This window comes from Nerophis ophidion, linkage group LG06, assembly GCF_033978795.1.
Source record: "Nerophis ophidion isolate RoL-2023_Sa linkage group LG06, RoL_Noph_v1.0, whole genome shotgun sequence".
NCBI classification, from domain to species: domain Eukaryota; kingdom Metazoa; phylum Chordata; class Actinopteri; order Syngnathiformes; family Syngnathidae; genus Nerophis; species Nerophis ophidion.
The window spans coordinates 35,675,208-35,698,415 of NC_084616.1; the positions used below are offsets into that span (position 1 = coordinate 35,675,208).

A 23,208-nucleotide genomic window follows, 5' to 3' on the forward strand; every position below is an offset into this window, starting at 1 on the left:
GCACGGCCGTCGTGTTTACGGAAGTGCTTTACGGAGACGCGGTGCAACCAGAAAGTGGACACGTGAAGGGTATTTGAATATAGTTGCGTACATCTGCGATTTAACTAACACTATCATTTAAGAATGCATCGTTCGTGAATCTGCCAGATAATATACATTCATATAATCATGGCTGGACGTCTCCCAGTGTTATCCACGCTCGCTTCGCTCGGGGTTCGAACAGTCGTGTCGCCATCAATCGGCCGCCATAGTGTTCCCTTAATGTTGGGCCGATTTAGCAGCAGAGGTGGCAGGAAAAGATGGAGCGAGCAGAGCGGTGGCGGCGGGCACACACAGTTCCACCAAGAAGATGGCAGAGACTGTATGATGGAGGATGTGGAGGACAAGCTGGAAGCTTTGCTGGAGTAAGTGTACTCACTGTACTTGTAAGTGTACTTATTGCATCATGTTTGTATACTTTTAATTTAGGTAGCCAGGGACAACCAATGGGAATTGCTTATTTAGCTATAATTGGTACATAAAATATTTGTTAGGGCAGTGGTTCTCAAATGGGGGTACGCGTACCCCTGGTGGTACTTGAAGGTATGCCAAGGGGTACGTGAGATTTTTTTTAAATATTCTTAAAAATGGCAACAATTTCAAAATCCTTTATAAATATAATTATTGAATAATACTTCAACAAAATATGATTGCAAGTTCATAAACTAGTGAAAAAAAATACAACAATGCAATATTCAGTGTTGACAGCTAGATATTTTGTGGACATGTTCCATAAATATTGATGTTAAAGATTTCCTTTATGTGAAGAAATGTTTAGAACTAAGTTCATGAATCCAGATGGATCTCTATTATAATCCCCAAAGAGGGCACTTATGTTGATGATTACTTCTATGTGTAGAAATCGTAATTTATAATTGAATCACTTAAAGTTTATTTTTTCAACAAGTATTTAGTTATTTTTATATATTTTTTTCCCAAATAAGCCAAGAAAGACAACTACAAAGGAGCAATATTTTGCACTGTTATACAATTTAAAAAAATCAGAAACTGATGACATAGTGCTGTATTCACTTCTTTATCACTTTTTTTCAACCAAAAATGCCTTGTTCTGATTAGGGGGTCCTTGAATTAAAAAAATGTTCACAGGGCGTACAACACTGAAAAAAGGTTGAGAACCACTGTGTTAATGGTGTGGAAAAAAATCGATTCGAATACGTTGTTCAATTCAAAATCGATTGTCATTTTTTTTTAAATCAATTTTTCAAAATTTTTTTTTAATCAATCCAACAAACCACCACACAGCAATACCATACCAATGCAATCCAATTCCAAAACCAAACCTGACCCAGCAACACTCAGAACTGCATTAAACAGAGCAATTGAGAGGAGAAACAAACACGACACTGAACAAACCAAAAGTAGTGAAACGAAAATGAATATTATCAACAACAGTATCAATATTAGTTATAATTTCAGCATAGCAGTGATTAAAAATCCCTCATTGACATTGTCATTAGACATTCATAAAATAAAAAAATAAAAAAGAACAATAGTGTCACAGTGGCTTACACTTGCATCGCATCTCATAAGCTAGACAACACGCTGTGTCCAATGTTTTCACAAAGATAAAATAAGTCATTTTTTTGGTTCGTTTAATAGTTAAAACAAATTTACATTATTGCAATCAGTTGATAAAACTTTGTCCTTTATTATTATAAAAGCTTTTAAAAAAAAATCTACTACTCTGCTAGCGTGTCAGCAGGCTGGGGTAGATCATGCTGAAATCCTATGTATTGAATAAATACAGAATTGTTTTGAATCTGAAAAATATCGTTTTTGAATCGAGAATCACGTTGAATAAAAAAAAATCGATATATTATCGAATTGCGACCCCAAGAATCGATATTGAATCGAATCGTGGGACACCCAAAGATTCGCAGCCCTAATATCTGTATTGGAGCTTAATGTTTCTGTGCATTGTCCCTTCAAATAAAGACTAAACTACTAGTTTAATCTATTTTTATGGACTTGCCTCTTTGTGATGTTAAGTGAATGGATTAACGTGGACCCCGACTTAAACAAGTTGAACAACTTATTCGGGTGTTGCCATTTAGTGGTCAATTGTACGGAATATGTACTGTACTGTGTAATCTACTAATAAAAGTCTCAATCAAGTTCCTGTTATAAGCTGTTATACCAGACCTGGGCAATTAATTTGACTCGGGGGGCCAAATTTAGAGAAAGAAATGTGTCTGGAGGCCAGTATATCTATTTTTAGGAACACTACTACAAAAACCTCACAAACATGTCTGATTGAATGCTAAAAACCTTATGACAGACCGCCTTAAATACAGAATGGAATTTCAACTTTTTTTAATGAATGACACACCCACAATGTACATGAAAATAAAGAATCTGGGGTTTACAGTATTAACTATGACCGATAAAACACTGAATATTGACATATGAACGTAACACCTCTCGATTGACACATTTTACAATCAAGCGAAATGCAACAAAAATACAACAAACACAACCAAATATGAACGCGAAAGGTAAAAAAAACAACCCTCCTACAATCTGATTTATCACTCAACTTTAGAACTTTGGTGTAAAAATCTCCTTCCACGTCTGTCCCTGACACCCTCATTTCAGGCTGGCCACTCTGGAAACACTCTGTGGAAACGCTCCCCACCCACTGCTTGGTGCCTTTTCTGAGCTGCTGTGATTTAGATTACCATAGTAACTAATTAGAATACCATAGTAACTAATTAGATTAACATAGTAACTAGTGTACTAAAGTTAAAGTTAAAGTACCACTGATAGTCACACACACACACACTAGGTGTGGTGAAATTACCTTCTGCATTTGACCCGTACCCTTGCTCCACCCCCTGGGAAGTGAGGGGAACAATGAGCAGCAGCGGTGGCCGCGGGAATCATTTTGGTTTTTGGGGATTTGGTGAGATTATGCAAAAGCACCGATTGCAACCGTTGAAATACTTTGTATAGTTCAAGACTTATGGTCACATCATAATGGCAGCCACAGTTTCCATCTTAAAGACCCCCAAAAATTATTTGGAAATGTCCGGTGGGCCGGATTGAAAAGCTTAACGGGCCGCATGTTAATTTGCCCAGGTCTGTGTTATACAGTATATCCCTTGAGCTCTTATTTTGAGGGCGCTGAGAGCGGAAGTGGTGACGCGTTGTGGTGGAGCGGAGTTTTGAAAACAAACTAGATAAAGTGGTCCTTGTGTAAAACTGGAGCCTCCGTCCCTGTTATTTTGTAGTTTTATACAGTGGAGGCGACATATATATAAACCCTCGGTTACAATAGGATAGGATAGCATTGATTTATCCCACAGTGGGGCAGTTCTGTGGCTGCAGTGCAGATTTGACATATGGTAACAAAAGTAAAATGTAGTAAAAACAATTGAGAAACCAAAAATAAGTAACAATAGGAGCTGGCGCATACAGTATGCACACTTCATGTTTGCACTATATAGCCTACAAATAATACAACAAAAATGCCATCTTGACAATCATTGCACACTGAGCGAAACTATTGCATCACACTGTTTACATTATTGTGTTGTAAAGACTTAAAGGGGAACTGCCCTTTTAGGGGGAATTTTTTTCCTGTCAAGTATATACTGTATGTAATGTGGTATAAGCACACACATATAGATAAATATGTGGCTCTTTTTAAGAATACTGTGGCACATTACTTTCACAAAAGCATTACAAGGTTAACTTCTTCCTCCGACAACATTAAAGTTAAAATACCAATGATTGTCTCACACACACACAAGGTTTGGTGAAATTATTCTCTGCATTTGACCCATGTCCTATTTCACCACCTGGGAGGTGAGGGGAGCAGTGAGCAGCAGCGGTGGCCGCACCCGGGAATCATTTTGGTGATTTAACCCCCAATTCCAACCTTGGATGCTGAGTGCCAAGTAGGGAGGTAATACGTCCCATTTTCATAGTCTTTGGTATGACTCGGCCGGGGTTTGAACTCACGACTTACCTATCTCAGGGCGGACACTATCACTGATTACTACGTACTGCAGACATCAAAGGAGCAAACAAACGTAATAAAACATCACTTACTGTATAATGTCTGCTCTCACTGGGATGCTGACTGTCAGGATGTTGATATATTCTTGTTAAGATGAAGAATGATTCATAATCCTCGCAAAGAAAAAAGGGGGGTGCAGCAAAATCTCTCCTGTTCTTTTTCTCCATTTCCGGGTCACAGCTTGCTGAGAAAGTATACCCACTTCTCAGTTCATGTCCACATCATTTTACTATCTAGGTGAGAGGTATGATTTGTAACCCACAATTAGGGCTAGGCGATATGGCCTTTTATTAATATCTCAATATTTTTAGGCAATATCACGATACACAATATTAATCTCGATATTTTGCCTTAGCCTTGAATGAACACTTAATGCATATAATCACAGCAGTATGATGATTCTATGTGTCTACATTAAAACATTCTTCTTCATACTGCATTAATATATGCTCCTTTTAAAGTTTCATCCAGAGAGGGAAACCACAACTAAGTCAATTTACCAGAACTGTATTTATTAAACAGTTATTAAGCAGTGGCACAAACATTCATGTCAATTCAAAACATATATTGTACAAGTGCAAGATTGTCAGAGACATTTTAAAACAAGCTATTAGTGCACTTTTGTGCATGATGTCACTAAGATGACATATCAAAACAACACTAAATTAAAGTGCACTTTTTGTACAGAACGCCACTACAATAGTTTAAAACAAGTACAGGGCACTTTTGTGCATGATGTCACGCAAGATATTTTTATAACTGTCAAATAAAAATTAGCTTAGACTTAGACAAACTTTAATGATCCACAATGAAAATTGTTCAACACAGTAGCTCAGTTACAATGATGGAGAGTGTAAGGATGGAAATGACAATGCAGGTATAAATAGACTAGATATAGCAATATAAAATATAACATATCTGCGAATATATACAATATATACTTAATATGTGTACAGATATATTATGTCTATAACATATATATAATATATACCAATTACCATGTACAATATTACAGTATATGTGGCAGCCCCAGCATAAAATAGAGAGTAAATCCAGTAGAAAATAGAATGTAGACATTAAAAACAAAGAGAAGTAGCTGACATAGGTAATGGACGGATATTATCTGTTGCTGTATGGGGAGTGATTATACAGCTAGATGGAGTGCGGAATGAAGGAATTCTTGAATCGCACAGTGCGGGAAGGAAGCTGAAGGAGCCTGTTGGAGTATAAACTCCACTGTCCCTCAATTGTCTGTTGGAGTCGGTGGGCAGGATTGTCCATGATGGCCAGCAGTTTCTCCAATGTCTTTCTGTCCCTTACTGACACAAACGCCTCCAACTGCGAGCCAATAGTTTGGCCGGCTTTCTGGATCAGTTTATCAATCCGGTTTGAGTCCCTTTTGCTGGTGCTGCGCCTCCAACTAACCACTGTGAAGTGCAGGGCACGGGCCACAACAGACTGAAAATAGATCTCCAACAGTTTGCTGCACACATTAAAGGACCTAAGTTCCCTCAGGAAAAAGAGTCTGCTCATTCCCTTCTTGTAAACAGCTTTGCAGTTGTCCTTCCAGTCCAGTCTGCTGTTCAAGTGGACTCCCAGGTACTTGTACTGCCCCACTACTGCCACCTCCCGGAACCTAGATCTTGATGGGCTTCACCGAGGTCATACTCTTCCTGAATTCGATGACCAGCTCCTTGGTCTTGTCCACATTAAGGACCAGATGGTTCGCCTGAGACCACTCCACAAAGTCAGCGATCAGTGTCCTGTACTCCAATTCCTTTCCCTCTCTGACACACCCGACGACAGCAGAGTCGTCAGAATATTTCTGCAGGTGGCAGGACCTGGAACTGTACTGGAAGTCTGAGGTGTACAGGGTGAACAGAAAAGGAGACAGGACGGTCCCCTGTGGAGCACCTACACCACTGACCACAGTATCCGACAGGGAGCTCCCCAGTCGCACAAACTGGGGCCTGTCAGACAAGTAATCAGTGATCCAGGAGACAATGGATGAACTGATACCCATCCTGAGCAACTTGTCACTCATCAGAATTGGCTGAATGGTGTTAAAGGCACTGAAGAAATCAAAGAACATGATCCTCACAGTGCCCTTCCCACCATCCAGGTGAGAGTGAGCATGATGCAGCAGGTAGATAATAGCATCATCCACTCCTACACGGGGCTGATATGCAAACTGTAGAGGATCCCACCCCTGGTGGCTCCTAAAATATTTTTATAACTGTCAAATAAAAATTAGCTGCGTAACAGGAACTCAAATAGTGTATGTCTTTTGCTATGTGGTAGGCTCCTACGCACGTTAAGTTCTGTCGTTGACTATTTTTTTCATACGAACTGGAAGTGGTTGCTTTGGTATTTTGTGGGTATGGCACAGAACGGAGATGTTGAAATGCAGTTTCAAGCACTCTTCACTCTCTGGCGGGGGACTTTTAAAATGATGCTACAAATTAGCAGTAGGTGCTACTTTTTGTAGCAACGCTTTTGCCGCATACTTGTTCGACATATTCCCGTTTGATGCCAAACCACCGGGATGGACTACGTGCTGTTTTTCTTAGGAATTAATTCTTCCTTCATTTGTTACCAGATTGGCACCTTCTTTCTGTCGTATTACCACTCGCACCACTCCGCTAGCATCACAGCTAATGCTACCTCTCATGCTAGGGCGTATGACGCGTCAGTATGCGACTTATGTAAGATGGTGCGCTTGTCTGTGAGAAGGAGAGACAACAAAGAGTGGGAAGAGCCTGTAGTGCAGGGGTGTCAAACTCATGTTAGATGGTGGGCCACATAAGGGAAAAATCTACTCCCAAGTGGACCGGACTGGTAAAATCACGACACGATAATTTAAAAATAAAGACAACTTCAGATTATTTTCTTTGTTTAAAAATAGAACAAGCACATTCTGAATTTTTTTTTACACTTACAGGTTGCGGTTAATAGTATTCTAACTTTATTGGTCGTTATTTATATTTTCTGAATAAATGATGTGATAATGTTCATCAGTCAACTTGTTGTGAATTTTCAATCTATCAAGATAAAAAAAATATATCAAAATCAAATTACTGTATGTTATTTATGTAGTTTGATACTTTTCACAATATGTGGTTTATTTTATACATACGTAGCATAATCTACAAAGATTCAGGTTCATTTTTATACTTGGCAAACTCATCCTGCGGGGCGGATAAAACCTATTCGCGGGCCAGATCCGGCCCTCGGGCCGTAGGTTTGACACCCCTGCTGTAGTGTAATGCCAGCAGCTGAAAGCAACTGCGTGAGAACGTATACTCCAATATCACGATATAGTCAATTTCTATATCGCACAGAGACAAACTCGTGATATATCGAGTATATCGATATATCGCCCAGCCCTACCTACAATAGACTTTCACAAGCTCCAAGGCGAGAGAGCGGCTCACCAGCTGATGATGTCTATACAGCTGCATAGGGAAGTTACCCCCGTGTGACAATACGCCACTAAAAATAGGTTATTAAAGTTAGCGGTAATACTTGGTTGATATTCAGGTGCCGAAATGTAAGTGGAGTATATTGTTGGCGCTTTTTGGAGGTTTTTTTATTGGATTTTATGGTCGGAGTATACGCAATGACATCATGACTTCAGGGCTCCTATTCACTCCATTGTAAGCAAACTTGTATTTACAAGTTGGAATGCATTAAAAAAAGACATTTGTCCTTGTCTCTCATAAGGATTGTGAGTTATGGGCAACGTTCCAAAAAAGCTCAGTTCCCCCTTAAGTTTTAAAGCTGTAGGTAAATATTGTGTCACACTCTTTCCTGCACTGGGAATGTAGCAGTCTTACTAATAAAGGATTAGCTCATTTATTAGTAGGGCCTCCACAGCATGCATTTTAAATGTTGCTATCATTTCATGTTTTTTTTAGAGAGAGAGAGAAGAATCGAAAAACTATCAAGTATAACATCATCGAGAGGAAGATGAGGCCACGAGGAGCTCCAGAAAGGAAGTTAACCTGGCAGGCAATTGAACAGATAAAGTGAGGAGCTTTGTTGTTTTGACTCTTTCTTGCTTCCTCCCCAGTGAAATGGCTTCTTTTTTTTTTTCGTTTCAGATTTCTAAAACAGGAGCAGCCAGATGAGTGGTCAGTGAAGCATCTGGCTGAAGGCTTCTCTGTCAGCCCTGATGTGATTGTCAGAGTGCTCAAGAGCCAATTTATCCCAGACCCAGCCAGAAAACTCAAGCAGGATGCTAAAGTTATGACTCGGCTCAATCCTCAGGTGTTGCCTTCAGGGTCTCGGGCAGAGCAGAGCAGACTGAAGCTGCACAGAGGCCGCGCAGCAGATGCACTCCTCCCTTCAGGAAGTCAAGAAAATAGTTTGGTTCCTGCGGCTGCCCATACTTTAATAGGTGGCAACACAAACTCCGACAATAAATCCCTGGCTGTAGCTTCTGCACCTGTTACAGCTCCAGCATCCCGCTTTACTACTGCGGGCAAAAAAGACGCCACAGAGAGGATGTCAGCCGGGGACAAAAGCTCACATCCAGCGGAAGAGGAAGAGAATTGGGACGGAGAGGTGTTGTCTGAGGAACAGATTGAGCAGGTTTGGGAAATGAAGAAGCCTGCACCTGTGGTGCAAGTCGGGAAGGATTTCTTTGATAGCGAGGGCAATTTTTTGTACAGAATATGAGCACTTGTGTTCAGCAATGCCGGTGTGTTGTGATGAGGATATACTGACCTGCTGCAGATATTTTCTTTTGAACTAGTTAATAAAAGCAAATTATGACTTTTTTTGTGCAATTCAGAGAACCAGTGTCCTCCACAGTAGACATTTGATTTTATTTTGTCAGTTTCAGGAGCGTGCTGTTGTTTCATTTTGCAAAAAAATTTAGTCATAGATCAAATCTATGACAGCACTATAGTGTTTTTAAGAATCCATCCATCCATTTTCTACCGATTGTCCCTTCCAGGGTCGCTGGAGCCTATCTCAGGTGCATTCGGGCGGAAGGCAGGGAACACCCTAGACAAGTGGCCCTTTAAGAATCTGCTGCAAAATTACTCAAGCTTTTTTTTTTTTTAAACTAAACTTACAGGCTACAAACGCCAACAAACCAGTTGAACAGGAAAAATTATGAAAAAGAGAGGACCTAAAATGGAACCTGGATGGACACTTATAACTGAAAAAAAGTTGAACAACACCCTTGTTACGTAAATCACATAAGGTCAGTTGAATAGCCTTGCAAAAAAACAAGCAAGATTAAAAAAAAAATGTGATTGTGTTTGTTCAAAAGGCAGCATAACATTTTTGTCAAATTGAATGAAACAAACTTTTATACATGGGATTAATTATGTATCTATCCATCCATTTCCTACCGCTCATCACTTTCAGGGTCACGGGTGGTGCTGGAGCCTATCTCAGCTACAATCTTAATGTCTTAATTTTGTATGGCAAATCTTAATTTTGTATGGCAACAGGAAAACATTTAATAAAAATGGCTCTTTTTAGGGTTAATTGCCGTATTTTTCGTACTATAAATCGCAGTTTTTTTTTCATAGTTTGGCCGGGGGTGCGACTTATACTCAGGAGCGACTTGCGTGTGACATTATTAACAAATTACCGTAAAATATCAAATAATATTATTTAGCTCATTCACGTAAGAGACTAGACGTATAAGATTTCATGTGATTTATCGATTAGGAGTGACAGATTGTTTGGTAAACGTATAGCATGTTCTATATGTTGTAGTTATTTAAATGACTCTTACCATAATATGTTACGTTAACATACCAGGCATCTTCTCAGTTGGTTATTTATGAGTCATATAACGTACACTTATTCAGCCTGGTTTTCACTATTCTTTATTTATTTTGAATTGCCTTTGAAATAGCTATTCTTGGTGTTGGGTTTTATCAAATAAATTTCTCCAAAAAATGAGACTTATAATCCAGTGTGACTTATATATGTTTTTTTCCTTCTTTATTATGCATTTTTGGCAGGCGCGACTTATACTCCAAAAAATACGGTACAAAAATTAATTATTTATTATTCTGTATGTATGTAAATTGATGTATTTTGTTTTACAAACCAATTATACCGATGTTCTGTGCACTTACATATAAGGTTGGCTCAAATATTGAAAGTCCCAATATGCTAAAATGTTTATGCAGTTAAAAAAAAAAAAGCCACAAGTAGATAAACATTGTTAATTTATTGGCAAACCCAAAGAAAAAATGCCTAGAATGAAAAAAGCAGATACAAAGATGTAACTTGCATATTTACAAAACCTTCTTTCTACATTTTATACCAGACTGTGTGAAACATGAGATAGCATAACTTTTATTGATCAAATAAGAACATCCCTTAATGTCTAAGCAACTCCACTACATAGGTTTAAGTTTTATCAAATATTAGAATGGTCTTATGTTGAGGCGTGAAAAACTGTAAGACGTTACCGTAAGGTATTACATGCGCTTCACTAGGAGCTCATGTGGAGGAAAAGTGCACACAAAGTGGAGCAACATATCATATCCTTGCACGCGGCAATTAAACAACCACATTCGAACTACACAACATTTACTGCACTCTGAACCTGCTAATGACAAATAAATAAAACTGGTATGACGTCATTGTAATATAAACACCAGAAAAACAACAGTGAAAATGTCTCAGGTGGAGGACAAAGCTTTGAGACATATGTCAGTAGTTCTAGGATTTGATGGTATAAATTATTGTTGGATTTGCTTTTCAAGTCAAATAAAAAGTCAACAATCTCGCACCCTTGTGTTATTTACATACCTGCTTCTGTCACCTTGTATGTCTTACAATACTTACATCATTTATTTGCTCCTGTGTGTTTATAGCAAATTCCAAACTGTCTTGAAAAATAAAGTGATATTTGCTATGAAACTATGTATCTGCTATGAGCCGCATAACGCACAAGCTTTAGTACAAATCTGTTGGAGCCGTCATTATAGACAAGACTAACGAGTACCTAGATTATTGCAGACAAACGTTTTGTAGCTTGAGCACATTTGGGTAAATTGTGAAACTTTTGAGCATACACACATTGTGCTTTCAGCAGTTCAACTGTACATAATATTGCCTTGAAACAGTTTTGCAACCATCATTCATCAAAAAACAGCTGGCGAGATTACAGATATTGTGCTAATGGAAGATTTTCCAATAAATGCAAATACAGCAAATTTAGACATTATTGCTACTGATAGCCAATCAAATGGAAGCTTTTAGTTGTGCTTCTTATTTCAACCATTAAACTTAATGTTGAAGAGAGAGACACATTTGCAGGCTACTGTAATTTTCCCAATACACACAAAGTGCCCATTAAGCAACATTTTTGGGCCTCAGTTTAAATTAGATTAGATTAATTAAAGTACTATCTAATCTAATTTAAACTGAGGCCAAAAATTGTCAGATTCTGGCCTCATGGACAATCAAAAACCTCATAAAAAGTAGTTGTTAATAGTAGTAAATAATTGGGAAGTCATTATCCAGCAATCACCTACCAAGCTGATATCACATTTTATGAGACTACTATATACATACAAGTGCAGAGAAATAACATGCATCTTCAAAAGATGTGACAATAGTTTTAGGAGCGCTCGCCAATGGATAGCAGAGGCAGGCCCCGGGAAGCATTTACATAACCACAATCACCTCCAAACTAATTTCTCCTGTCCTGACTTGTCTTGCATCCACATGATAATAAATACACAATGCTGCGATTTTACACCCAAGTCTCGACAAGACCATATAACATTTCCATGTCCAGGCAGCCAGCGTACATTCATGTTACTTCATAAAGGACAGCAAAGTGACACAGACCTTCGGTCTGGCAGCTGAGGTCAAAGATCATTACTCAATGAAAGGAAGAAGTAGCTGGAGACAAATGTGTGTGACAGGAACAAGTCTCCAGTCACCAGGTAGGCGAGAATCCCGTTGAGATGGATTTACAGGCTCTACCTGCTATTCCAACAGGTCCTGTGCAGAGAGTGAAACGTAAACATCTTTTAAAGAATATCTCAAAGATATAATTCACAATAATTATCCTGTCCTGTTATCATCTCAAAGCCGTGACATTTAAGTGAAGCATGTTTTTCAAAACAATGTGTTTTTTTATTAAAGACTTCCCGCTCATCCAACAAGTTCACATTTAAATGGCTCCCAAGTGGCTTTAAATCGTTTTGAAAAAACCTGCAAAGCCATAATTGTTATAAAAATAATAAAACCTCAAATGAGATGAAATGTTCAATCTATTGTATGGCTGCAACTAACGATTATTTTAATAGTCAACTGGTAGTCTGCGATTATTATTTTGATTAGTCGACTAATCAATTATTGCTTATAATCTTCTGTACATGTACAAGTTTGAAATTAACTTAGTTTTACCTCATTTTAAAAACCATTGTACATAGTTTAATTATAGTAAATTAATTGTAACATAAGAAACATAAAATACTGAGAAACAAATATATTATAAACACCGGTATTGTATATATTATATAATCACAGTGAAAAATAAATCAACAAATTTAAAGTGCAAGATCTCCAGTTAACAGTATTTTTATCTAGTAGGATTATTTAGCTGCAATTATTTACATTAAAGAATAAAAGTGCCAATATGAGCATTCCTGGTGATCTACCAATCAGTTTTATTAAGCAACAAGTCTACAACAACAAATCTTTTGCCATTTTTTTTTTAAATAAACAATGCTGTCGATTAGTGATTTAGGGCTATATAAGTAAACATTGATTGATTGATTGATTGATTATGTTGACCTATAATTGCAGCCCAAATCTTTTGACTGGCATGGCCCGGTATTAACCTAAACCACTAAAGGCTGGCATCTGTCATTCCTATCACTGCGTTCCTCTGTAACATTAATTTTTGTTGTATGTAGCCCTATCTAGAAAATGTTTGAACATCCCTGATTTACAACTTTCAAAATCAGCCAATCAGGAGAAACAGGGTCAAGTCTTGGTTAGCCTACCTCATCCGAGTCGTCATGGAACTCGATCTTTCCATTTGGAGCGTGGTCGTTGTCGAGTGGGTCGTCTGTGATGTCAGCAGCGTTGTCTTCCGCGTGTTGCTGCAGTACAGAGTATCTGTGAACTAAGAACCTGCAAGCAAACATCGGAACACTGTTAGGGTGTTGTGTAGGACACATAAGTAACAAGAGCACAAGTGAATACCAGGGAAAACCGTAACATCCACCACGCATCCGCAGACAAACTTTGAGTGTGTGCGAGGAACAATCTCAGAATAAAGAGCGGATGATGTGCATTTCAGCATTTAAACAAAAAATAATTTAAAAAATCATGACATTACAGTACTACTGCAGTAGTGGTAGTCGATGTGGCGAAGGAGTACGAGCGTAGCGTAGCACTTCTACGATATGCACCGTGATAAAGCAAAATGAGTCAATAAAGGTTACAACACCAGCCTGAGGCCTTAAAAAATTTTCTAAGCCGCGGACATCTGTCCATTAAAATACACGAAAGCTGCTGATTGGTTGATGGAGCAACAGAGTTATAGAGGCAGCAACTGTATCGTCAAGAAGCCAAGGTGAATACTGTACATAATACCAAATAAAAGTTAAAGCAGCATATTCTATTGAGTTAGTTTTTTTATATATGTTATCTTGTTGTCTTTAACAGGCCCCTCTGATACTGACAACCATCTATCCATCCATCTTCTTTTGCTTATCCAGGGTCGGGTCGCGGGGGCAACAGCCTAAGCAGAGAAGCCCAGACTTCCCTCTACCCATCCACTTCGTCCAGCTCCTCCCGGGGGATCCCGAGGCATTCCAGGCTAGCCGGGAGACATAGTCTTCCCAACGTGTCCTGGGTTTTCCCAGTGGCCTCTTAACGGTCAGACGTGCTCTAAACACCTCCCGAGGAAGGTGTTCGGGTGGCATCCTGACCAGATGCCCGAACTACCTCATCTGGCTTCTCTCGATGTGGAGGAGCAGCGGCTTTAGTTTGAGCTACTCCGGATGACAGAGTTTCTCACCCTATCTTTAAGGGAGAGCCCCGCCACCCGGCGGAGGAAGCTCGTTTCGGCCGCTTGTACCCGTGATCTTGTCCTTTTGGTCATAACCCAAAGCTGCTGATCATAGGTGAGGATGGGAACGTAGATCAACCGGTAAATTGAAAACTCCTTCTTCACCACAACGGATCGATACAGCGTCCGCATTACTGAAAACGCCACACCGATCCGCCTGTTCACCTCACCATACACTCTTTCCTCACTCCTGAACAAGACTCCCAGGTACTGGAACTCCTACTGACAACATTAGCACTTATTTTACAGTCCTGGACCTAAAAATGTTAAGTACAATTCCCCCAAAAATAGACACGGCAGTGATTTTTGGTTTGTTTTCTAACGAGTTTAATCAATTTTTGGATTGCCCACTGGTGGGTAGGCCTGTATCAGCCTGCTGACATTACCTACAGAAGATTGGAGGCAATTTCATATCAAGTAATATGTGTCATGGTAGAATCTTCTTCCTGAATCACAATATATTCACACTGAATTTGAAGGAATAGTCTGCAAGATGGATTGTTTCATGTTTCAGTAATATAACTAAAGGAGGGGTCAGACTGCCTACATTTCCAAATGATGGGAATATGAGGAAATATGGACCTCGCCGATCAAATTGACTGGCTCAAAAAGGGATGGACCGAGCAAGAGGAGTGTATTTTACAGCGACTATTTTAATGAATCTGACTTGGAAGAAGAATTTTGGTCGGAGTTTGGATGCTTGAGGAAATGCTTAAAGAGCATGAGGAAACACAGGCTACGGTGTCTTTGGAAGAGGAGATGGAAGAGGAGGGAAGTCCGGAAATGGCATTTCTTTCATATTTAATTTCGGGTCATAATTTTAACCACATCAGTTTTAAAGTATAATGGAACAGGGTGGCAGAAAACAGAAATTAGGTGATCAAAATATTAGTTTAACATGTATGTTCGCACTGTCTATGCGAGGAAAGGGGCTCCAGTTCTGTAGATGACGTCCCACCAAGTCGGCGCGGCATATCGAGTCTGGCGGTGCAAAAAGGGGCGTTTCAAGTTCAGTTAGTTAACAACCAATTGCTCAAAAGCTTGGGAAATGAACACTAGATTAAATTTTAGGAGCAAAAATATACATACAGAGAAATTAAGAAATCAAGAGAAATGTTGATTATCCTGACAATATGGGTCCTTTAAGTACATTTTTCTTATTCAAAGACGTGGTGTTTTTTGGAATCCCAGAATGGATAAATGCCATCTAAATTAATTTTAATGGAGAAAAATATATCTGACAAATCATATGTAAAGGCACCACTGTAGATTTAAGGCACAAGTATGTATCTGCAACTTTATCCAGGTTTGCAGCAACATTTAACATGTTCTCAGTGGTTGAGGCTTGTTAATTTTGCTAACCAACTGAACTAACCACCGAGGTGCAATTAAAATATAACTCATCCAGTTGTAAAACCCACACCAACAGGAGACAGCAATACTATCGGTGGAGTAATAAACCAATCTAAACTATGTTAGGAAAGGGACTCGAACCTGCCACCGCAGACGTATTTCTTGACAAAGAAGACTCCGGCGACGGTACTCAATAGCATGATGATGACAATTGTTATCACAATGGGTACGGATTTGGAGGAAGGGCCTGTTTTCTGTAAAAAAAAAAAACATTAAGTATGACCATGAATACAGTGTAAAAGCTTCATGACAGAGGCAGTTATAGATACCGACCTGCAATTCAGGGCTCCACAAGTCACTGACACACCTCTGACTGAGGTCAATCTCTTTTCGCTCAGGAATATCTCCCCCCTCACACTTATCTCCGGGGATTTTCCTGTAGCTGTGGACGCAGAAATACATTGGTGACCTAATGATGGCTTACTATATGATGTTGTCAGTGAAGAAGGAGCACTTATTTGAAAATCAAAGCTGTCTGTTGTACAGTACTTTAATTTTCCTTGCTAATTTCAAATTGAAAAGTTGTCTTTGTGCATTAAATAAAATACTAGCTCATTCCACTGCTTCTGCTTTGATGAGTAGAAGTAGAATAACTTCTGCTATTGAAGGTGCCAGCTGTCACACATCGACATTATTGTTTTTGTCTTGACAATCTGAGAATCAAGTCATCAGAGTACTTAAAAACAAGAAGGCAGAAGTTGGAGCTTTACCCATGAGTCACCAGTTGTTCTTCTTTGCCATGCAGACAAAACTCCAACACCTTGCCCATCAGGTCAGGCTCCTCCACGCACTCTGAGCTTTTCTCTTTGCGGTAATACCCAAAGTCACTGCAATGAGTCAGTGGAAAGAAATATGAGAAAATATTATATGTTTTTTGCAAGTTAAATACTCTTTACCACCTCTCTTTTAAATCATTTATTAATTTTATTAAACACTTTTTTTGGGCTTCACGGTGGCAGAGGGGTTAGTGCGTCTGCCTCAAAATAAAAAAGGCCCTTAGTAGTCAGGGTTCAATCCCAGGCTCGGGATCTTTCTGTGTGGAGTTTGCATGTCCTCCCCGTGAATGCGTGGGTTCCCTCCGGGTACTCCGGCTTCCTCCCACTTCCAAAGACATGCACCTGGGGATAGGTTGATTGGCAACACTAAATTGGCCCTAGTGTGTGAATGTGAGTGTGAATGTTGTCTGTCTATCTGTGTTGGCCCTGCGATGAGGTGGCGACTTGTCCAGGGTGTACTCCGCCTTCCGCTCGATTGTAGCTGAGATAGGCATTAGCACCTCCCGCGACCCCAAAAGGGATTAAGCGGTAGAAAATGGATGGATGGATTAAACACTTTTTTTTTATCAAAAGGGCCATAATTCCTGTGACGTTACCAAAAAAATCCACCAAAAATAATTCTGCACATAAAAATATGTCAAAACATTAAATCAACTTTTTTTGGACTTTTTATTTTATTTTATTTTTTATAATAATAAACCAAACAGATTTGAATACTGTTTGAATTCAGGTTCGAATATAGACATACTGTTTTTCAAAATAAATACAGTTACCATGGAGCTATGCAAAGCTATAGCAAACTCTTTAAAATGGGAAGAATAAAATACTATGGGAATGTGTTAACACAGTTACAGGAAAGGGACAGCAGAAGAATGAAGTGTCACTCACAACTCAAATTAAATGGAACACTTAGCCCAAAGTGTTTTTTTTAGATCTGTCCAGATCCGTCAGAACTTTCTACAAGTTCCATCCATCCATCCATTTTCTACCGCTTATTCCCTTTGGGATCGAAGGGGGCGCTGGCACCTATCTCAGCTATAAGTTAACTCCAGAAAAATATTTCTAAACCGTGTAGCACATTTCAACATATACTTAAAGCCTATACATGAGGAACAGATTAGCACAATGTTTTCATCCTCGGTAAAGGCATCCACGGACTAGACAGTGTATTTCTAAAAAAAGCAAAAAGATACCGTAATTTCATCAGAACAGATAAATCAACCTCTTTTAAAAAATACCTTCCATACTGCCTTAATATCTGCTATTGTAACTACATATACATTATAAAGCTGTAGACAGAGGAAACTAGTTACTACAGACCAGTCAGTGTTATTCTTGCTTTGTCAAAACCTCTAGATTAGAAAAAAGCAGTGGCAGACCAATTAGTAGATCAACCTGAAACTGAAAATATGTAACGTGCCATGCAGTTTAGTTACTATTTAACCATTTAACTGAGACAGCATGTTGCCATCTATTTTTTTCTAGATTTAAGTAAAGCTTTGACACAGTCCTTCATTTGATCCTTCTCACTAAGCTTACAATATACAAACTATTTACAAATACCCTAAATTGGCTAGGAGTACTTATCAGGTCGGACTTAGTGTGTGCGCATTCACAACAAACGATCATCTCTTAAAGCTCTAAACATTGATGAGCAACAAGGTTCCACTGAATATTAATGAACATCAGTTTGTGATGCAGATGTAACCATTTAGATTTATGCCGACAACAGTCATCTAAACCAATTATTCTCAAACCGGGGTACGTGTACCACTGGTGGTATGCGGGCTCCTTCTAGTGATACGCCAAAAAAATCACTTAAGTAAATAATCAAACACAGGGTTACTGTTCGAACTGTGTGTAATGTTACATTCAATCAACTTGTTAAATAAAACCTCTGCCTAGTTTTTAATGAATATTTAAGCGTACGACGCGACTGAATTTTTAATGTTTCATTATGGTTGTACTTGGATAGGCTGTTAGTCATTACGGTGGTACTTGGAAAGCCAAGTGTTTTCAGAGGTTGTACTTGGTAAAAAACGTTTGAGAACCACTGATCAAAACACATGGAAAAGATCATAAACAATTGACTGACAAACTGAATAATGGAGAAAGTTGGAAAAAGGCTTAATGAATCCTACATCACGTTGGACATCAAGAAAACTGCAACAAGTATTTTTCCTTCAAGCAAAAACACAAATTACCCTAATGCTTAACATTAGATGGAACATATATTGATAATGTCAGTTTAGCTATCTTACTTTTACATTAGATAACACGCATAGCTTTAGAAAACATAAAACAGATAACCCGCACCATGAAATACAACACTGCAAATTTTAAAAGCATGAAGAATTCACGTACTCCCCATTGAAACGAACAACATTAATGCGGACTTCCAATATATGGCAGTGTCAGATCCCTTAATATAAAACTGTTTTTTGGACAATCAGCCTTTTTCTATGAAGCAATAACTGAATGGAAACCGCTTCCCTCTGAACTCTAGAACAATACAAATTTTAGAGACGTTTTAAAGAAACAAAAACATAAATTTTAGGAAACTTTAGTGTTTCCACATGGATGTTTTATTGTGTTTTTGTCCTGCTTTTTGTAATCCATGCTTTGAGTGTTTGTTTTGATAGTGTGACTTCTTTCTTTTTCCTGCTGCAGGGATTTCAGATGGAAATGAGCAAAAACATTATAACCTGGTAAAGAGTATCTATACCATGTGTGCCGGGTACCTGAAATATACACTAATAAATACGCTGTGTGTTAAATATTGTCCATGCATTGAAAGTGGGTTATTTCTCTTTCGACTAAACTTCCCACTTCCTCTCTTCTTATGCTAAACTCGGCAAAAATGCATTCAGCACCATCTGCATAATAACAAATAATATAAAACTTGCAAGAGGGCAAACAAACAAGAATGTTATTGTAGTTCAACCTACTAATATTAAAAAAATAAAGTTTTAGTAAGTTTTAGCCAGCTCGTACATCATCATTATTAAAAAAGCTATTTCATGATTATTATTGAACATGAAGACATCTATCACATGGCGTGTTATACAAGTCTTACCACAGAAAGTCATCCAGTGTGCACTGACAAGGTGTTGGCTGAGTGGTAATCATAAAATCTCGACCATTCCAGCAAACAGAGTCTTTCTTGAGACGCAGAAATTTTTCTTTATAGCCCAGCATGCAGCCATCGTTGGGGTAACTGATGTCATCAGAGTGAGCCAACCACTGAACATAATCACTGTCCACACCTGAAAAAAATGTTTTCCTTTTATTAGAATTGTGCTAAACAAACATAACTAAAATATTAAGCTCTGATAACTAAACTAAAAACATGATCAATCTCCCTCACAGTCTCTAGTGAGCAGATCCCTGAAGTCAATGGTGGTGGAGATCCAGTACTGGCTGAGCAAACTGTTTTTGTAGCCCCAAATGCTGACATTCATCGAGCGAGCACCAGGCTCTGATGCAAGCCCTGTGAAGTAGATGGGCTCCTGGGTGAAGGTATATGAATGCCAGCACTGCCCTTCGTCAGTAGAAAACCTAGAATGACATACAGGAGTGCTTAAAGTTATGACACATAATGAGTTTTTGAGTATTCAATGAGTGATAAAAACGACTCATATTCTGCAGGCTTTGCAGTCTACAGATGAACTTCAAAGAACTCCAACTATCTATTATAAAAAGAGAAAGGGAGAGAATATCCTAATTGTGTCCTTTGCATTGTTTCTTAACCATGGGGCCGGTTTATTTTTGGGCCACCAAAAAAAGTCTGTCTGTTTTGCAGCTATGGTCCGTATGGACCATACAAAGGAAGTACGGACGGAGCTAAAGTCAGAGAAGTTTCTTATGGGCAACAATTATGACTAAAGTGGTGAAGCTGTATTTTTATTTGCATTTGAATTGTATTGACAGTTTAGTTAAAAATTATATTTATTACTAAATTAGTTGATTTAATTCAGCACAACATAAGTGTTTGTAAATGCAGTTTTATTCAGTAATGAGTGCCCTTTTGTTGCAGTACATTTGGTTTATACCTATTTTTTAAAATCAGCCAGACCTAAGCCTGAAGTTTATGTGTTTGTAATTAACACATGGTTTCATATCAATTGACAATGTTGTAAACTGTAAGTAGAGTCAGGTACAAATATGGAATATGATTAAAATCAGAAGTAAGATTACCAATTCAGCGTTAATATTTGAGTGGGCCCTGAGCCCCTCCATAGTGGACAGAAAGGTTAGGAACCCCTGCTTGAAAGCTATGTCAAAACACACAACTTATTTAAAGAGGTTGTTGTTTGTTGCCAAGAAAGTGCTTAATTTCCCATGTGCTGCAAGCATTACAAACCCTTTTTAGTATCATCATTAAATTATTATAAACCTTTTTATGTATTATGGTAATGTATTTTTGCAACCCGATAAAAAAGATTTAGTTTGAAGGTATAGAAGCAAATTGATGCCAAATTTGTATTTAAAATAACACGTTTTTGCATTAAATCATGTATAGTAGTGGTTCACAAAGCCTATTAGGGGTATAGAAAAAGGATGTATTAGAAGTCTTAAATTAAACCCCATCCGAGCTGGTTTAGAAGCTTTAAAGAAAGGAAAAGTAGTAAAAAGCTATTATGTAAAATAGAAATATAGTACCAAAACAAAAAATATGCCCCAACCAAACCCTTCTACATATTATTATAGTACTTACTTGATCTTGTCAATTGGTTCGTTGGGATTGTGTTCCACAGCCACCAGCAGGCCACCAGAGTCCAAAATAGCATAATGATGGGGTCCATCAAGAGCCTTGATCCAGGTGTAGCCTCCATCATCAGACACGTACACATCGGGGTTCATCACTGATATTGCATCACCAACACTTGCTGAGAAGATAGTCAAAATTGTCAGGTATCAAAACGTTCAAGATACCTTCTTTTTTTTTTTTTATATTTGATTATTACCGTGAGCTAATATTAGACCCAGAGCATTTGGTTCACTCAGAGGCAGCATGGGGACATTGAGCCTCATAGCAGTACTGTAGGCAGCGTGAATATGAAGACTGCACTGTTGAAACAAATACACCCAGCATTTAGTGACTATAATATCACCATTACATCCTGTTCCCATTATAAGCAAATGGTTATTTCTTTTTCCTTGGTTCACCTTTTCTGGGTCTTTAGCTGTAGCGTCACACTGGCTGTTGGCAGGTTTCTGAATAGGAGACCACTCCCCTCCCTGGTCATAAGACACCACGGACTGCACAGAGTTATCTGGAACATCACAAGAACATACAGTACATGCACAGTCAGCTAATGCTCCTCCTTTTGAACAATCCAGCACATATTATGCATACATAGGTTGAAATACTCCAAGGATGACCCATAAAGCACTACTAATTATCAAGCAACCACAATGTGTTGATATTAAATAGTATAAATAAAACAACTGTATATTACTGACTGAATGCAAACATTTAAAACAAGACACTCCATAAAAACCTATCAGCTAATTAAACATTCAGCAAACACCCTGACTATGGCACGTAATAGAGATGTTTTTCTGAGGTAATATGACGAGAGCTGTGTGGCCAAGCCTTGATGTAAGCACAGGTACCTTCAGACAAGATGCTGGTGATGAAAACTCCTCGCAGGGAGGTGACGTTAGTGAAGTCCGTGTCACCGCCAGTGGTGGTGTAAAGGTGACGTGCTAATGACTTGGAGTAAACAGTGCCTCGGTCATCTGACACATAAATGGTGCCAAAGCCAGTATCTGAGGAGAAAAACATTAACGAGAGTTTGATAAAGGAGCAGTGTAGTGGTAATTCTGAAAATTTCCTTATAGTGTTGCTTGCTAAAATAACTGCAGGACACCTGTTAATAAATATTATTGGAGGTTCAAAAAATGGACCAAATTCATTCAAAGAAGTTGAGTACAAAGGTCTGAAGCTCTTCCACACTAACGTTATGCAAGCATGAATTGATGGATCTTGCATTTCTGGAACAGAAACCTAAATGATTAAGTGATTATTTTGTCCACCACACTGAGGATGCAATGATAATAAATTTTGACTGTACGATTATAGTCAGACTAGTAATCACGGTTTCACGATTATCAAAATCGTTATGCACTAATTACTTTCACAACAAAAAATAATATAAAATCACATAACAATAATCCAATAACATTATAATAACAGAACACAGCATCAATAGATATAAACAATACAGTCCCTCTCTCTTGCAAATAAATAAAACTACCCTCTGCTTTGTAAAACATCATTCTGTTATGTTCGTGTTTTATTAACTTTTGATGTCTGTAGTTTTTTCAACACAACAAGAAGATTATACCAAAAGAAAATGACTGAAAACACTGCGTAGTAGAGCCTTTGCGATTAAATAACTGATATTTTTACTCACGTTTATTACTAAAACCGGTTGATTGTTGTATCCTATCTGGTTAAACTCAGCCTCCTGCATCTCATTTTTGTAGAGGCCTCTTATATATCATTATGAATCAGAAAAATAACATTCATAAATGATAAACAACAGTAATATGACTCGACAGAACAGGAACGCTAACTTCTGTTTTAGCTGAAAATAAGAATTTACGCGCACAAACGCACACGCACACACACACACACACAAATGCACACGCACACACACACGTGAGAAGCAATATAAAGAAGAATGCGTTGCTGTACGGACTGACCTCCCGGATCATCGACATGCATGAAGACCATTTCATCACTTGCTGCCAGGATAGAGTAGAACTGCTCATGGCCAACAGCAGGCAATTGAGCCATGTTCCAAGTCTCTCCCTGATCCACTGACACGTGGATCTTACGCAGAGTGCCCTGAAGA

The 23,208-nt window shown here is 38.5% G+C and overlaps 2 protein-coding genes across 2 annotated transcripts in view; one reads left to right on the forward strand and one right to left on the reverse strand.

Moving 5' to 3' along the window:
- Positions 1–10,845, forward strand: ngrn (neugrin, neurite outgrowth associated). The gene is made up of 3 exons (XM_061903586.1): positions 1–404; positions 7,999–8,109; positions 8,185–10,845. Exons 1-3 carry the CDS (start codon positions 169–171, stop codon positions 8,759–8,761), a joined length of 924 nt encoding a protein of 307 aa, XP_061759570.1. The 5' UTR covers positions 1–168; the 3' UTR covers positions 8,762–10,845.
- The window catches only part of sort1b (sortilin 1b), a 20,371-nt gene continuing 7,424 nt past the window's right edge, over positions 10,262–23,208 (reverse strand). Inside the window, exons 9-20 of the mRNA XM_061903585.1 lie at positions 23,057–23,201; positions 21,962–22,117; positions 21,512–21,618; positions 21,310–21,412; positions 21,060–21,231; positions 19,710–19,900; positions 19,419–19,608; positions 16,277–16,393; positions 15,840–15,948; positions 15,648–15,760; positions 13,081–13,210; positions 10,262–12,070 (exon numbers count right to left, since the gene is read on the reverse strand). Coding sequence (XP_061759569.1) covers positions 12,056–12,070; positions 13,081–13,210; positions 15,648–15,760; positions 15,840–15,948; positions 16,277–16,393; positions 19,419–19,608; positions 19,710–19,900; positions 21,060–21,231; positions 21,310–21,412; positions 21,512–21,618; positions 21,962–22,117; positions 23,057–23,201 — 1,548 coding nt within the window. The 3' untranslated portion in view covers positions 10,262–12,055. The remainder of the gene's footprint in view (positions 12,071–13,080; positions 13,211–15,647; positions 15,761–15,839; positions 15,949–16,276; positions 16,394–19,418; positions 19,609–19,709; positions 19,901–21,059; positions 21,232–21,309; positions 21,413–21,511; positions 21,619–21,961; positions 22,118–23,056; positions 23,202–23,208) is intronic.

Excerpts from the sequence above, each read along its gene's own strand:
- ngrn (XM_061903586.1), top strand. The coding sequence starts at position 169 with ATGGCTGGACGTCTCCCAGTGTTATCCACGCTCGCTTCGCTCGGGGTT. Across the intron at positions 405-7,998 it reads AAGCTGGAAGCTTTGCTGGA|AGAGAGAGAGAAGAATCGAA; the intron begins GTAAGTGTACTC and ends TGTTTTTTTTAG. Across the intron at positions 8,110-8,184 it reads CAGGCAATTGAACAGATAAA|ATTTCTAAAACAGGAGCAGC; the intron begins GTGAGGAGCTTT and ends TTTTCGTTTCAG.